Raw genomic sequence first — 14,093 nt, 5'->3', positions numbered from 1 at the left:
AAATGCATGTCGTGGATAAGTTCGGGTCTTAGGAGGCTAAGAGTTGTTGCACCAGGCAGTTCCTCTCTAAACCTCTCAGACGGTCAACTGCGTGGAGCCTGAAGAAGTAAAATCACGGGCACCAAAGTAGTTCAGCAAAGCTTAGAGAAAAGTCGAAAATCATTTAAAACGAATAATTAAATACAAGCTCTTTTTGTTCGGCTGTGCGCCATTAGAGGCCGCTATGAATTTACCAAGACTTCCGAAACGACGACCTGCTCCATCGTGACTCTTTGGCTTGTCCGTCCTGTTGTTAGGCAGGTTGTCAGGGGCAGCGCATCTGTTAGCTAAAGGGGGATTAGGTTTACGTCAGTTAATGATGAATTATATATTAAACAAAGTACACGGCTGTGGGCATACCTGCTTTTTTGCGCGAAGCTGTCTGACTTCTTTGACTGAAAGCGGCAGAGACGACAAGGTTTATTTTTCTCGAAACGGTCAGAGGTTTTCCGCCGAGTTTGCTACATAGGTAGCTAGCTAGTTGAGGTTTACTAACGTCGAGCCATCTGACAAACCAAACCTTTTGACTTTTGCTATAACTTTACCCAATAGTTATCCATATTTATATCCAGCTTTCAGTTGGTGCAATAATAATTATAATAACAACATGGAAGCCGCTCAGGAATATCTAAAAGAGCAGAACGAATTTGACGACAATGACGAACCTTCATCTTTACCTTTCAATTCCCCGTTTCGCTCCACTCGTCTACACATCCAGAGGAGTAATGTCTGCTCTCGGGCTTATTTCGTCGTGGTCATGGTCTTCTTTCATGTTTACATCCTAAATGTTATCGCCCTGCTGCTCTACGTGCACTACAACAACGGGCCTGGGGATCTTGTGAGTGGAGACGGAGGGTCCTCAGCTGCTGACAGCGATAATGGGAAGAGTCTACCCCATCCTGCCCCGTCCTCCAGAGAGCTGCATGTGGAGGATTACAGTCAAAGCTTCAGTCTCCCTCGCATTGAGGGAATACGGGTAAGAAACGGGGACTGTATCGGTATGATAGTTTGACATTTCGACTCAAAGGTTATTGCTCCCATATACATTACTTCCTGTAAAGTTAAGTCAGCATTTCTTTCTAGTTAAAACAGTTTCAACTACATTTGACCAACCTGAAGTATTTAAACATGTAAAGTAATTGGTGTGACATGGAAGTGCTATAGCAAAAACCATTGTATGTGTTAGCCATTGTATACTTGGCCAATAAAGCTGATTCTGATTATGTGTTTTGTGCGTCTGCAGGTTGGACATGTTCAGAGGGTGTCTCTTGTCCCAGACAAAACACATGAAATGAAGACGCTTAGTCTGAAACCATTGCTGTTTGGTAAGGCTTGCAAATAAAGACCAGGTATAAAGAAACTTAAAAAAAACTCTGTAAATTTTCTATTTAACATCTTTTATTTCTTTGAACTACTCTGCCTGACTGGCACGGTGCTGATATTGATTGAGCACTGTAGTTGTGACCATCTTACTGTCTGGTAACTTTTCCTCAACCAATAGTTTGGATATGATTTGGAAAAAAGCCCAACAAAACAACAAATGAAACAAGAAAAGGTTTATTTACAGGCTTATGATTAAACATTATCCCCTAACCACAGCTGTTTAGTGCTTGTTTCAGTTCGACTTTTTCTACCTAAACATATAATCCTAGTTTCTGCATCGATATTGTTTCCACTTGCGTGCAGCTGCCGTCAGGTTCTTGTCTTGTTTCTGCCAGGTGAAAGCTTTGTTGACCACCAGGCGCTCCCCGTGCACTGTTCCTGTCACAAGAAAGGTGCCGCCTCGTGGGTGTTGGCGTGTCATGTTCCTCACGCAGGTGGCATCTCTTTCCAGCCACAGCTCGATGCGCGAGCGCAGCTGACCACCTAGCAAGGGTCCCTGCTTCAGGACGTCCAGTTTACTAGCCAGTGAGAACAGAGATAGACTGACTGGGCTGTATTTGAGCCTTGTCAGTCGTAGTTTCACGACTGGGAAGATGGCAGATAAGCACAAGTCCTTAGTCACATTTACTGTTTATCAAACCTTACATGTGTGTGATAATTATAAAATCAAAAAATATTTATTGAAACTCACCAAAATCACTCCTACAAAAAGTCTCAAGTAAATCATTTGATGAGGAGGCCTCTTCCAGCTCACAGTCCCGACAGCTCGCCTGTGGTGCTGAAATAGTTAAACCACTAATTGAATCACTTGTTGAGTAAAGTCAGCGTCAGCAGGTGTGTCTGCGTAGCCAGTTTCTCACCTCTACGCCCTGCTGTGTCAGCGGTGGTGTTAGTGATGGACGAGATACACATGAGATGGTCCGCGGGATACTGGTCGCACCGCAGAATTTCGGGCCATGGGTAGCCATAGCAACTCATGATCGGTGCACAGCTGTCCTGTACGGATTCACACAAGCTTCTGCAGGGTGAGATAAATCTGATGAAGAAGAGATGGAGAGGGAAGATGGGCAGCAATTAGTAGATGATGGGTTGAAATCAATACCACAGTGCTGGACAACACAACACTTGATTAAAAGAGATTTGGTCCTTGTTTTTTTGTTCCTCACACCTAGACTGCACACAGACTGCTAATGTGATAAAGAGGAGATTTAGGGTTTTTCTGGTGGCCTGGATTCTCTGTGAAATCAGGGCTTTCCCGCTGAGACTGCTGCACAGTTTGCATAGTTGTCAAAAGCGTTATCCCTTGATGACTGTGCTCCTAAACAACATTTTCATTAACCTAGCATTTTGGAATTTTTTTTCTGTTAATAAGTCTGTAGCTACTTGTGGTTATCTTGTGCTTTCAGCAATTATGACTCCTCCAGTATTACACTATCCACTCCATTTCTAAACAAAAACATGGGATATAACGGTTCCTATAAAAAGTCAGATTAATATGAAAAAAATTCTAGTACAAAAGATACATAACAACTTACCTGTCAAGACAGATGGGAGCAAAGAGAGAGCAGAGGAAGATGCGGGCATCAGGGTGGCACTCTCTGGCAAGGAGTGGCAACCAGCTGGCGCTCTGCTGCACAGCCTCAGCAGGAGTCTCGTGGCCCAGCAGGTTGGGCATCCTCATGGTGTTATAGCCAATATTTTGGCACAGGGCCATGCCTGATGGGATAGAGACACAGCGAGAGGAGCTGCTGGGTTCCCATAGTTCGTCTTCGCTGATAGAAAGTGTGGACTTGAAGTTACTAATACCAGGCTCTCCTAGAACTTCGCTATCCCCTCCTGGAAAAACTCTTGGTTTAGAAACACTGGTATCTCCAAATCCAGTTTCACTGTTGTCCACAATACTTGCCCTGTGTCCCTTGTTCTTTACCCCAGATCCAACCTTACCCTCTGTCCTCACTTGTTCCTCCATCCCTGTACTTACTCTCCCGGGACTCACCGCTAACAGATTAATAGGCCCAGCAAGCAGAAGGATGAATAGCAGGGAGGATGAATGGGAGGACATTCTGGATATTTAATGAGGACAGAGCTCTTCTGCTCAGAAGGCAAAAAGTAGAAGAAATCCTCAAGTGTCTCTTTTGAGTAATCGATGATCGCTGTGTGAAAGTGATGGAGAGGATGGCCAAATAGGTGTATTTATAGTGGGTGGTGAGCAGATCTGCACAGGAAGGGGGTAAGGGGTGGTGTAGAGAATTAGGAAAAGGAGAAGAGTGCATATTAAAAGAGAAACATGGATGCACTTACATGGATCAGCAGATATAAATGTGTATTGTAGAGCCAGGTTAATCATTTGGCATTTGCATACATTAAGGCAGATGCAGACCCTGATAGTAGTGAAACTCGTCACTTCTTTCCAACCCACATTTTCGGTCAACCCACACTTAACTACCTTGTTTCCCTCTGTTGTCTTTGTTTATGCATTATTTATGCATCTTTTTTTTTAAAATTATAAATACTTCTTTCTCATTAGAAACCGATATTGTTCTTAATAGTAAAGAGATTGTTACTGCCCACAGGAGGGGGTAACTTTCCACAAAGAAATGTTCAAGAGAAGTTCATCAGATATTATTCTGAAACGAGAGAACATCTGAGACCCATGTGCAGATAGTAAAGTGCATGCTTTTGCATTTTGTTTAAACATTTGCGCAGGATGCAAATAAAATTGGCGTTGTCCTGCTGTGCAGCCGTGGCCTGATTCCTGTTCAGACAAGCAGGTCACTTCCTTTCCGGGGGAGAAAGAGAGACAGCGGTGGGAGGGAGAAGAGGAAGGCTCAGTCCCCCTTCATTCATATCAGTTGTCACAATTAATGAGGCTTGACTGGACTGGGGGTTAACCAAGGGTGCAGTGTAAAAGGCACGGGTGACAAACAAGGCCCCTACTGTACAAGCGCCAGACCTGCCGGAAGCCTTTTATTAGGATGGAAAATGACTGAAGGCATGGATGAATTATAGGAAATCACGTTTGTAATGTTTGCCTTTATATTGTATCTAATTTAAGAATACTTAGTTTTTTGTCGGTGTAACATATTTTGGGGGAAAACACAGGTAGACTTGCTGAAAGAAATATTTAGGAGCCAAAGAGGAGAAGTAGGAACCTCCTTTTGTTGTTGAAAAACATCCATTTTAAATACTGTAAGGCAGTTTGTTGTTAAAGTTGGCATCACCCTAATGTAGAATGAACTCACACATCATTAGAGACATAAGATTCAAAGAGTCAAAATAAAAGGTGTAAAATAATATAAAAAATGAACTTAAAAAATAGGAATATGTATGATTTATTCTAATTGTCTATATGGAAGTGAGGACTGGGGAGAAGCTTACATTATTCTCATTCTGTAAGCTGGGAAATTTTAGATTTCCCATAAAGTTTGTAATGGACAGTCACATGGCTTTGTGTATTAGATAATGTGAAATAAATTGGTATTTCATGCAGTATGGAGTCACATGTGCCAAAGGCTCCAATGGATCATAACATCTGCTACTACTGTCTTTATGTTCCTGTCAGAGATCCCTGGCTTCCTGTCTGAGGAGGAGTGCCGTGTGGTGGTGCAGCTGGCTCAGCTCAAGGGCTTAATGGACAGCCAGGCAACAGCATCCAGCCAGGAACAAGAGGAGTCAAACCAGCCCCTGCTTTCACTCAGCACAGAAGAGGTCTTCAGCCTATTGGACCTGAACCAAGATGGGCTGCTTCAGAAGCAGGAGGTGATGAGAGAGAAACATTATGCATCTGCAGTTGCAGGAGGAAAATTGATTTCCAGAAAAAGTCATTTTCTATGTAATGTAAAATTAGATGAACTGTCAGAACATGTTTTGCTTTCTGCTGAGATCAGAAAAACACTCTGGTCTTTCCTCTAGATTGTGAGTCATTCACATTCTCAAGATGGAACTTGGTTGAGTCCCGACAATCTACGGCAGATACTGACCGGTCTGGAATCCTGCCCAACAGGTCCGTGCTCATGTAGTTCAAACATGCATCTCTTCTGTCCTGAGTGACTCTATTTAGAAAAGCATAATTGGATGAAGATGTAACTAAAATTAATTTGGAAGATACTGTTTATAACCTAATCGATTCCTGTTTATTCCACCATGTTGTACCTTTGTTATTTGAAAAAAAAAAATTTCAATTCTGATTGGGCTTTTCGAAACCTGTGTCCCTAAAATACTTAATGTCAAAACATGCTATTCTTTTTTTTTAGCTAGTCGCAATTGGTCTCCACCTGCTTTCAGCAAACTTGTCACATACTCAGTAAATAAGTGCAGGTCAAATTCAAGTGTGTAAATACTAGGCTAGTCTCCTTCAGTTGTGTGTGAGTGCTTCTGCAGTGGCTGTGTACTGGTAAGAATGGAGTTAACTGCTCACTGGTGGCTGTGATTGCGTGCGAGTCTGTGAGTGGCAAGGCAGGAAGAAGAGTGACACCCTTTTGACCTGATAGCATTGTGCCAGGCGTTCTACACGTCCCAGTCCGGATGTGCCTCGTCCCATCTCATTAAAAACCAATTATTCTCCAACCCCTTTTCTTAATTTTCCCCCGGATACCCTGTATCCCCCCATCTCCCTCCTCCACACTTTTTGGTTTACCAACCCACCCCCCTTCCCTGGCCATCTCTCCTCTGGCACCCTGGAGCTATTGTTGTGGCTGGGACACTGTCTCCCAGGGGAACTGATGGGGACCAGACAATCATTTTTGCTGAGAGTAAAAGCATATTTTTACAGATAGAGGCAAAAGGAATTGAAGAAAAGAAAGAATGGAGGCTGTTATAGTTTACCGTTTCCTCTAGTAGAATTCAAACATAAATCATACTGAAACTGAAATCATGACACTGCTTAACTGAAAGACTGGTTTCTTCTTACTTATGTGTATGTCTGGCAGGGATGCTGACATTGGGGGATTTTAGGCATGTTTATGATGTATCCCAGCATCCAGGACAAGAGAAAAGTGGGAAGCTTCATAGTCAGTTCAAACAAAGGAGCAAGCATACCTGGCTTTTCCAAGGCCCAGGATCTCACCGTGTGCTGCGCACACTCAGGAACAGGTCACTATCCACACACACGCGCGCTTTATTGTGGCGTTATTCATTCACACTCCTGTATCTGAAGTCTTACGATGTGTTATTGTTTTTTAAATTTTTCTTTTACTTTTACACAGAGTAACCAGTCTGACACGTCTGCTCTCTGCATTAGTTGAATTGAGCGAACCACTGCAGGTCATTCGCTATGAACATGGAGACTTTAGTAATTCACACTATGACAGCAGCCCTTCCAACTCAGAGACAACTTGTGCGCATACACGATTGGCAGGAAACACATCTGCTCTCACCGAGGTCCCTTGCCGGTATGCATCTCTTCTGTTGTAATATAATGTAACTTTTTTTTTCTAGAAAGTACTTTTAAAATTCACTTTTATTAACTCATTCACTGCCAGCCATTGGCAGTGAATGAGTTAAACCCATTGACTCATTCACTGCAATTGACGGCTATAGACGTCAATGGCAGTGAATGAGTTAACAGGTTGTTGTCAGGCACTTTAATTGTATTTGTGTAACAGAACAATGTCCCCTTTCATAGGGAGGAAACCCCTTTTTTTGCCCCATTTTTTGCATCTCCATTTATTGCTTCCTTTCTTATTTTATTCCAGGTATCTTACAGTTTTATTCTACCTCACCTCTGTAGAAGAAGGTGGTGAATCCACCTTTCCTGTGGCAGACAATCGCACCTATGAGGAGCAGGTGAGTGTCCCTTCATATTGTACCTTACTTTCTCCACTGTGTTTAAAACCTACATATGATAATTCAGAGAGATGATGAGCCATGGAAAGAAATCTGACACTTACTAGACTTATTAGACAAAAGCTGTTTACAGTTTTTTTTCTCATGTCCTAGGCACTTGTCCAGGATGGAGTTGATTTAACAGACACCCAGGAGACGTGTAGCAGAGGGAATTTGAGAATTAAACCTACTGCTGGGACAGTTCTCCTGTGGTACAACCATCTCTCTGATGGTAGAGGTAAGAATAGAAGATTTTAGCTATATTTATTGCACACACAAAGCCAGTAAGCAGTCCAGTATGCTAATTTTGTCTGTCTGCTATTTAATAGTTTTATTTCAGTCTTATTGAATTGTGACAAAATAATCTCTGTACATCTGAATGAGTGGCAGGAAAATTCTTTGTAAAGCACAAAAGCTCATTTACTACTGAATCATTTGAAGAACAGGATCACAAATCATTCAGTGTGACATTAGTATTCATGTAACCTCAGAGCTCGCCACATCCATGACACAAATAACTAGGTTTAAAAGCAGGGGTTCAGCAATGAAAACATCTCGATAACTTAACAACATATTGTATGATTAAAAAAAAGTCCTGGTGTCGCGAAATCGATCAATGTAGAGCAGTGTCACAAACCACAGAGGCCCCAGAAAAGTGCAATCAAACGTTGAGTTTATTAACAGCCAGGAGAAAACATCAACATATGTCTTCTGACCAAAATACGTGTTGTGGACACTTGTGGACAGCAGTGGGGTACACGCCCCCCCATGCCGTCAATGACAGATTAAAATAGGTTCCAGACCTTAGTCACAGTTAATCGTACATCTCTGTACATCTTTAATAGCTATAAACAGACATAGAACTTCTCATGGTAAATGGTAAATGGCCTGTATTTATATAGCGCTTTACTAGTCCCTAAGGACCCCAAAGCGCTTTACATATCCAGTCATCCACCCACTCACACACACATTCACACACTGGTGATGGCAGCTACATTGTAGCCACAGCCACCCTGGGGCGCACTGACAGAGGCGAGGCTGCCTGACACTGGCGCCACCGGGCCCTCTGACCACCACCAGTAGGCAACGGGTGAAGTGTCTTGCCCAAGGACACAACGACCGAGACTGTCCAAGCCGGGGCTCGAACCGGCAACCTTCCGATTACAAGGCGACCTCCCAACTCTTGAGCCACGATCGCCCCATTTTGATAACACCTTCCATACAAGGTAATAATCTTAAGCCCTCAGGGTCTCTGAGGCTAATTCTTGACTCTGCTCATCTGTTACCAAGTAGAATAAAATGCAACAGGTTTGCAACAAGAAGCTGGAAACATTTGGGCCTCTGCTCAGGCCTATTCCTAGATTATATGTATTATATGTACTGTAAGCATGCATTGCAGTTATCCTTCTATGTTCTAGTTTCCCTCAGCATGGATCACCTGGACAGTCACGCCAGTGAAGCTTAAAACCCTTAATGAACTGAACATCAACTCAAAATAGGCACAGATAGGCAATGTGTATAAAATACTTCTAACCGTACTTTTAATAAAGGTTAACATAACGGAAGGATCCTCAAATGGACATCTTCAATAAACAACTGTAATGCAGTATCAAGACTGTGAGAAATATTATTAGGTGAACTAATGCTGTAAAGAATGTTATTAATGCAGTTATAATGATGCAGATTATATGGCAGCAATAAAAGAATTTCTGTATCTCCACACTGGTAAAAGGAAAATGTGTCCTCTTTCAATTCTAAGGTTTTCCATATCAGTCCACAATCTTCAGTCAGGTAACTGCAACCTCAGATGAACATGATCACACGACATTTTACACAGTCATTATTTTTTAAAAGCACTAAGCCAAACAGCAGAGTCAGTGTATGAAAAACATATACCCCATGATTAAATGGCTTGTATAACCATCTTTAGAAGCAGTCACTTGAGGTCAGTGTTTTCTGTACGAGTCTGTGACTTCATATGTCTCTATGGAAGATATTTTGGCTCGTGCATCTTTACAGCTTTGCTTCATTTATTTGAGGTTTGCAGTTATCCATTCATGCACAGCCCTCTTGAGTTTCTGCCACAACATCTCAGTCAGGTTGAGGTCTGTTCTTTAACTGGGCCATAGCAGCACCTTTACTTATTTCTTTTTCAACCATTCTGTTGTTGATTTGCTGCGGTGTTGGGATCATTGGCCCTAATTTACTATCAGTGCTTATGAACAAACAGAAAAATCTGTAATTGATCAATAGTTTCGTACCTGAATTTGTTCTTTAGGAACAAATTTAGAAGTCCTTCTGGCCATGTGTATGAACAAATCACAGCCTGGCTGCCTTGCCAATTAAAAAAATCTTTGAACTGAATGCTACTGCTAAAAATAATGATAAAAATTGTTGCTTTTCAGTTAATATTTACGGTGTTAAAACTACCGTAAGTAATCAGAATACTCAAAATTGTTATGGAATCTGGATTCTTTTTCTTTCTTTTTTATTGCATTGAGTTTCTAACGTGTAGACAGTAGATTAGGCTATATGGACCTTGGCCTCCACTAGTTTTTCTTTTTTTCGTGTCGTCTTGTTCATATCACTTTTGATCCCAAAGTTTGTTTGTTTTTGTTTTTTTACTTGAACCACGGTGTCTGTCTCGGGGCAAATCATATTCAGCACTCCTGTTATTTCAGCCTGAGTGTCGCTATTCATCTATTTATTTGAACAATTGTCACTCCTGTGGAAATACTTCAGAAACCTGTTCCTTTTCTGGTTTCCTCCTTGAACTTCAGACACTATTATAGAATGACTTTCTCCTTATTTTTACTCTACAAATGCAGGCTTCTCTCCTGCCATATCATCGTTTCCACTTTCTCTGCGTCACCTGGAGGGAAATGTGTTTCCTTATATAGAAAAATTGGGGCAGGGTAGTATGCAAATCAGTCGTCCTGTCCCCTTGGCAGAAAAACAGCCCCATAGCATGATGTTTCCACCCCCATGCTTCACAGTAGGTATGGTGTTCTTGGGATGCAACTCAGTATTCTTCCTCCTCCAAACACGACGAGTTGAGTTTATACCAAAAAGTTCTACTTTGGTTTCATCTGACCACATGACATTCTCCCAATCCTGTGCTGTATTATCCATGTGCTCTCTGGCAAACTTCAGACGGGCCTGGACATGCACTGGCTTCAGCAGCGGAACACGTCTGGCACTGCGGGATTTGATTCCCTGCCGTTGTAGTGTGTTACTGATGGTGACCTTTGTTACTTTGGTCCCAGCTCTCTGCAGGTCATTCACCAGGTCCCCCCGTGTGGTTCTGGGATCTTTGCTCACCGTTCTCATGATCATTTTGACCCCACGGGATGAGATCTTGCGTGGAGCCCCAGATCGAGGGAGATTATCAGTGGTCTTGTATGTCTTCCATTTTCTGATGATTGCTCCCACAGTTGATTTTTTCACACCAAGCTGCTTGCCTATTGTAGATTCACTCTTCCCAGTCTGGTGCAGGTCTACAATACTTTTCCTGGTGTCCTTCGAAAGCTCTTTGGTCTCGGCCATGGCGGAGTTTGGAGTCTGACTGTTTGAGGCTGTGGACAGGTGTCTTTTATACAGATGATGAGTTCAAACAGGTGCCATTCATACAGGTAACGAGTGGGGGACAGAAAAGCTTCTTACAGAAGACGTTACAGGTCTGTGAGAGCCAGAGATTTTCCTTGTTTGAGGTGACCAAATACTTATTTAGGGGCGACCGTGGCTCAGGGGGTTGGGAAGCGTATCTGTAACCGGAAGGTCGCCGGTTCGATCCCTGGGCTCTCTGTCCTGGTCGTTGTGTCCTTGGGCAAGACAATTTACCCTACCGCCTACTGGTGTTGCCAGAGGGGCCGATGGCGCGATATGGCAGCCTCGCTTCTGTCAGTCTGCCCCAGGGCAGCTGTGGCTACAACCGTAGCTTGTCTCCACCAGTGTGTGAATGTGAGAGTGAATGAATAGTGGCATTGTAAAGCGCTTTGGGTGCCTTGAAAAGCGCTATATAAATCCAATCCATTATTATTATTATTATTATTATTATTTTCCACCCTGATTTACCAATAAATTCTTTACAAATCCTACCATGTGGATTCATGGATTTTTTTTATTTTCACATTCTGTCTCTCACAGTTGAAGTGTACCTCTGGTGCAAATTACTGACCTCTGTCATCATTTTAAGTGGGGGAACTTGCACAATCGGTGGCTGACTAAATACTTTTTTGCCCCACTGTATAACATAGAGGATCTCTCTTAAGAAACACTTCCAAACAAGCCACACTTATTCAATCTTTTTCTAATTGTACTGTCATGAACATTAGCATTTTACATGGTAGCTGAGGTCTGTAGAGTCTGAGATGTAGTTCATGGGGATTTTTGCGGTTTTTCTAATTACTGTGGAGTCTGACCTAAGGGTGAAATTGCTTTGATATCCGTTCCAAATGTTTTCCACTTGTGAATAATATTATTTTAACTGCAGAACGATGGACTTTAAATTGTCTTGGAAATGGCTTCATAAGTCTTCCTGTCATTGCTGATGTCTTTCTTCTTTGGCATTTTGTTAACACACAGCTGAATTCTCCAGACCAGCAAACTGCCAAAACGTCTGCTTTTATAGAGTTTCTCACACTCGCTGATGAATGGTTAATCAACTGAATTTGTTCAGCAGCAATGGGCTGCTGCTGCTACTTATCATCTTAATTCCTATAGAAGTAGTAAGTGCACTGCATCTCATTTTGGCTTAACATTTATTAAAAATAACAAATAAATACTGACACGGTGTAATGTGTCATTCTTCACCTGAAGTTGTATTTACTTCATTTAATGACTTTTTAATGCCTTGATATGTGAAACCTTAGAATTGAAAGGGGGTGTACTTTATTTTTAACCTGATTATATTTAACTTGTGGTAAATGGTCAGCACAGTGCAGCAAACATCAAATCTGTAAATCATTCAGTTGTACGTCTAAATGTTTGTCACACTTGTTGTTGGTATTTTTCAAGACTCCAGTAACTGCTAAAACTTTTTTTTCTTCTTAAATGCTGCTTCTCTCCTGGCTTCCACAGGTTGGATGGGTGAGTTAGATGAGTATTCCCTTCACGGCGACTGTCCGGTCAGACGTGGAGTGAAGTGGGTGGCCAACAGCTGGATAAATGTGAACCCAGATTACCAGCAACAAGCCCGCTACCAGAGAGTAGTTGCTCAAAGGCATCAAGCTAAATCAGGCATGGATTATCAGTCTCTCTCACACAGCGACCTCCACCAGGATCTATAGCTGGCTGTTTTTATTGAGAAAAGTCATTCTAATTTTAAAATTAGGTCAGTTTTGCGTCATTGCAGCCAGTGAGTTCTGACAGATGTTTTTTTTGTTTGTTTATTTTAACATTGCCAGATGTTGTAGTCAGATTAAAAATTGCACAAAACAGCACCACATATCTCTGTCTTGCATGTTTAGTGAATTTTACTAGGGAGCTTAATTTGCAGTTATGGAGGCATATTTATATAGCACAGTTAACAAGTACAAATAAATGTAACAGAGGCAATGCCATTCTTTATGAAAATCAAGCCTTACAAATGTAGAGTAATAGATTATATATGGGGTCCATGTGTGAACAGGAAAAGATGCAGTTATGTTTATTAAGAGAGAAGTCTGCTTACCTCCCTTCCTTTTAGGCTTACTACGCTGCTCCTCCTCTTGCAGGTCTATGTCATTTATTGTTATGGAATTCAAGCCTTTTGTTACAAGCCATATTCATCACAGTATACATAAGTGAATGTGTTACCGAGGGAAATTCCTGTGAACTCTTGTATGTCTATTTTGTTCATCAGTTTTCCTTACAGTGAAAATGAGCTTTCGTCATGATTTAATAAGGTGATTGCAGGAATCTTGTATACTGTATAGAATGATCACTTGTCACACTGGCTGTACAAGGCCAGTCCTTCAGGAGTAATTTAAATTAGATTTTCTAGTATTTCAACTTGTGTGTTTTTATTCTCACAACTCAAAGCGTGTTTAATTGTCTGAGACTATTTATTTCAGTGTTATTTATTGTCACCGTCTGGTGATTTAAGTTAAATGAATGCATATTTATAAAAGTTTGATGTTGCGGTGGATCTGTGTTTTATTGTATTTGATATGTCATTAAATACAGTATACAAAACAGTGGTACAAAAATATTAGTGGTGTTGTGTAACTGCTCACATCATGTTATATAAAGAATCGCCACTAGATGTCGCCAACAACATGTACAGTTATGTCTGTGACTTGAATATGAGGTAGTTGTGATATACACGGGGAACTTGTCGGCAATAGTCCCTTTGGATGACCAGCTGATGACGTCAGCGCATATGCGTTACTGACGTTGGGTGATGGAGGTTTCACATTGTAGGCAGACAGGTGCTGTACGTGTCTCAGAAAACTCCAATCGAAACTAACTGAAAACCAACAAGCCTCTTATTAAAACGGCAGCAATCTTCAGTCTTCATTCAAAGTTGTCATGCATTAAAATTTTTGCTCGCATGAATTAAAGCTCATATTTCTAAATGTGAAAAATAAATTAAAAACAAATCTCTGAATCTATATTTATCTTTGGGGTGTATTGAGATTTGTATCTTGGTAAGCAGATCCGTAACTACGCAGAAATACCTCTGACAGTGACAGTGAACGACAATCTGCAGGCGATTACATAAAACTGAATTTCTAGAGAAATCTAAATGCGTAGGCTACCTCTGAGTGTGCACACACCTGAGAATTCTAGCGTTTTGACTGGCGTGCTGTAAACACGCACAGCTCGGCTGGATCTCGGAACCACCTAAAACATTTTTACGTTTGTTT

General features: G+C 41.6%; 3 protein-coding genes across 4 annotated transcripts in view; 1 reads left to right on the top strand and 2 right to left on the bottom strand.

Annotated features, from left to right (window-relative positions):
- LOC101472665 (cyclin-dependent kinase 17) overlaps nucleotides 1–843 on the bottom strand; it is a 49,143-nt gene extending 48,300 nt beyond the window's left edge. Inside the window, exon 1 of the mRNA XM_004558902.5 lies at nucleotides 717–843. The gene's annotated coding sequence lies outside the window, so the exon portion shown is untranslated. The remainder of the gene's footprint in view (nucleotides 1–716) is intronic.
- LOC101472162 (transmembrane prolyl 4-hydroxylase) lies at nucleotides 273–13,618 on the top strand. Of its 2 annotated transcripts, XR_013094720.1 has the most exons (10): nucleotides 273–1,015; nucleotides 1,283–1,364; nucleotides 4,985–5,181; nucleotides 5,335–5,425; nucleotides 6,351–6,513; nucleotides 6,627–6,812; nucleotides 7,116–7,206; nucleotides 7,360–7,483; nucleotides 11,830–11,972; nucleotides 12,325–12,441. XR_013094720.1 is itself a non-coding variant. In XM_004558899.5 (9 exons), exons 1-9 carry the CDS (start codon nucleotides 647–649, stop codon nucleotides 12,531–12,533), a joined length of 1,512 nt encoding a protein of 503 aa, XP_004558956.1. In that variant the 5' UTR covers nucleotides 273–646; the 3' UTR covers nucleotides 12,534–13,618. The 2 variants fall into 2 exon arrangements, 1 of the variants encoding a protein (XP_004558956.1); XM_004558899.5 differs by lacking the exon at nucleotides 11,830–11,972 and having other exon boundaries at nucleotides 12,325–13,618.
- LOC143414217 (secreted frizzled-related protein 5) lies at nucleotides 1,610–3,573 on the bottom strand. Its single transcript, XM_076878111.1, has 4 exons — nucleotides 2,958–3,573; nucleotides 2,283–2,458; nucleotides 2,114–2,200; nucleotides 1,610–2,007 (listed from the first exon to the last, which is right to left on the bottom strand). The coding sequence occupies exons 1-4, from the start codon at nucleotides 3,482–3,484 to the stop codon at nucleotides 1,688–1,690; spliced, it is 1,110 nt and encodes a 369-aa protein (XP_076734226.1). The 5' UTR covers nucleotides 3,485–3,573; the 3' UTR covers nucleotides 1,610–1,687.
- Nucleotides 13,619–14,093: the final 475 nt, after the last annotated feature.

Source organism: Maylandia zebra, linkage group LG20 (genome assembly GCF_041146795.1).
Source record: "Maylandia zebra isolate NMK-2024a linkage group LG20, Mzebra_GT3a, whole genome shotgun sequence".
NCBI lineage: Eukaryota > Metazoa > Chordata > Actinopteri > Cichliformes > Cichlidae > Maylandia > Maylandia zebra.
Note: the sequence above shows the minus strand (reverse complement) of the source record. Positions and strands in the feature narration are given on the sequence as shown.

Bases quoted from the DNA above. Each gene is read 5' to 3' on its own strand.
- LOC101472162 (XM_004558899.5), top strand. From the start codon at position 647: ATGGAAGCCGCTCAGGAATATCTAAAAGAGCAGAACGAATTTGACGAC. The intron at 1,016-1,282 runs GTAAGAAACGGG...GTGCGTCTGCAG, and splicing joins CTCGCATTGAGGGAATACGG to GTTGGACATGTTCAGAGGGT. The intron at 5,182-5,334 runs GTGATGAGAGAG...TCTTTCCTCTAG, and splicing joins GGCTGCTTCAGAAGCAGGAG to ATTGTGAGTCATTCACATTC.
- LOC143414217 (XM_076878111.1), bottom strand. From the start codon at position 3,484: ATGTCCTCCCATTCATCCTCCCTGCTATTCATCCTTCTGCTTGCTGGG. The intron at 2,459-2,957 runs GTAAGTTGTTAT...CTTCTTCATCAG, and splicing joins GCTCCCATCTGTCTTGACAG to ATTTATCTCACCCTGCAGAA. The intron at 2,201-2,282 runs GTGAGAAACTGG...TAACTATTTCAG, and splicing joins TGACACAGCAGGGCGTAGAG to CACCACAGGCGAGCTGTCGG.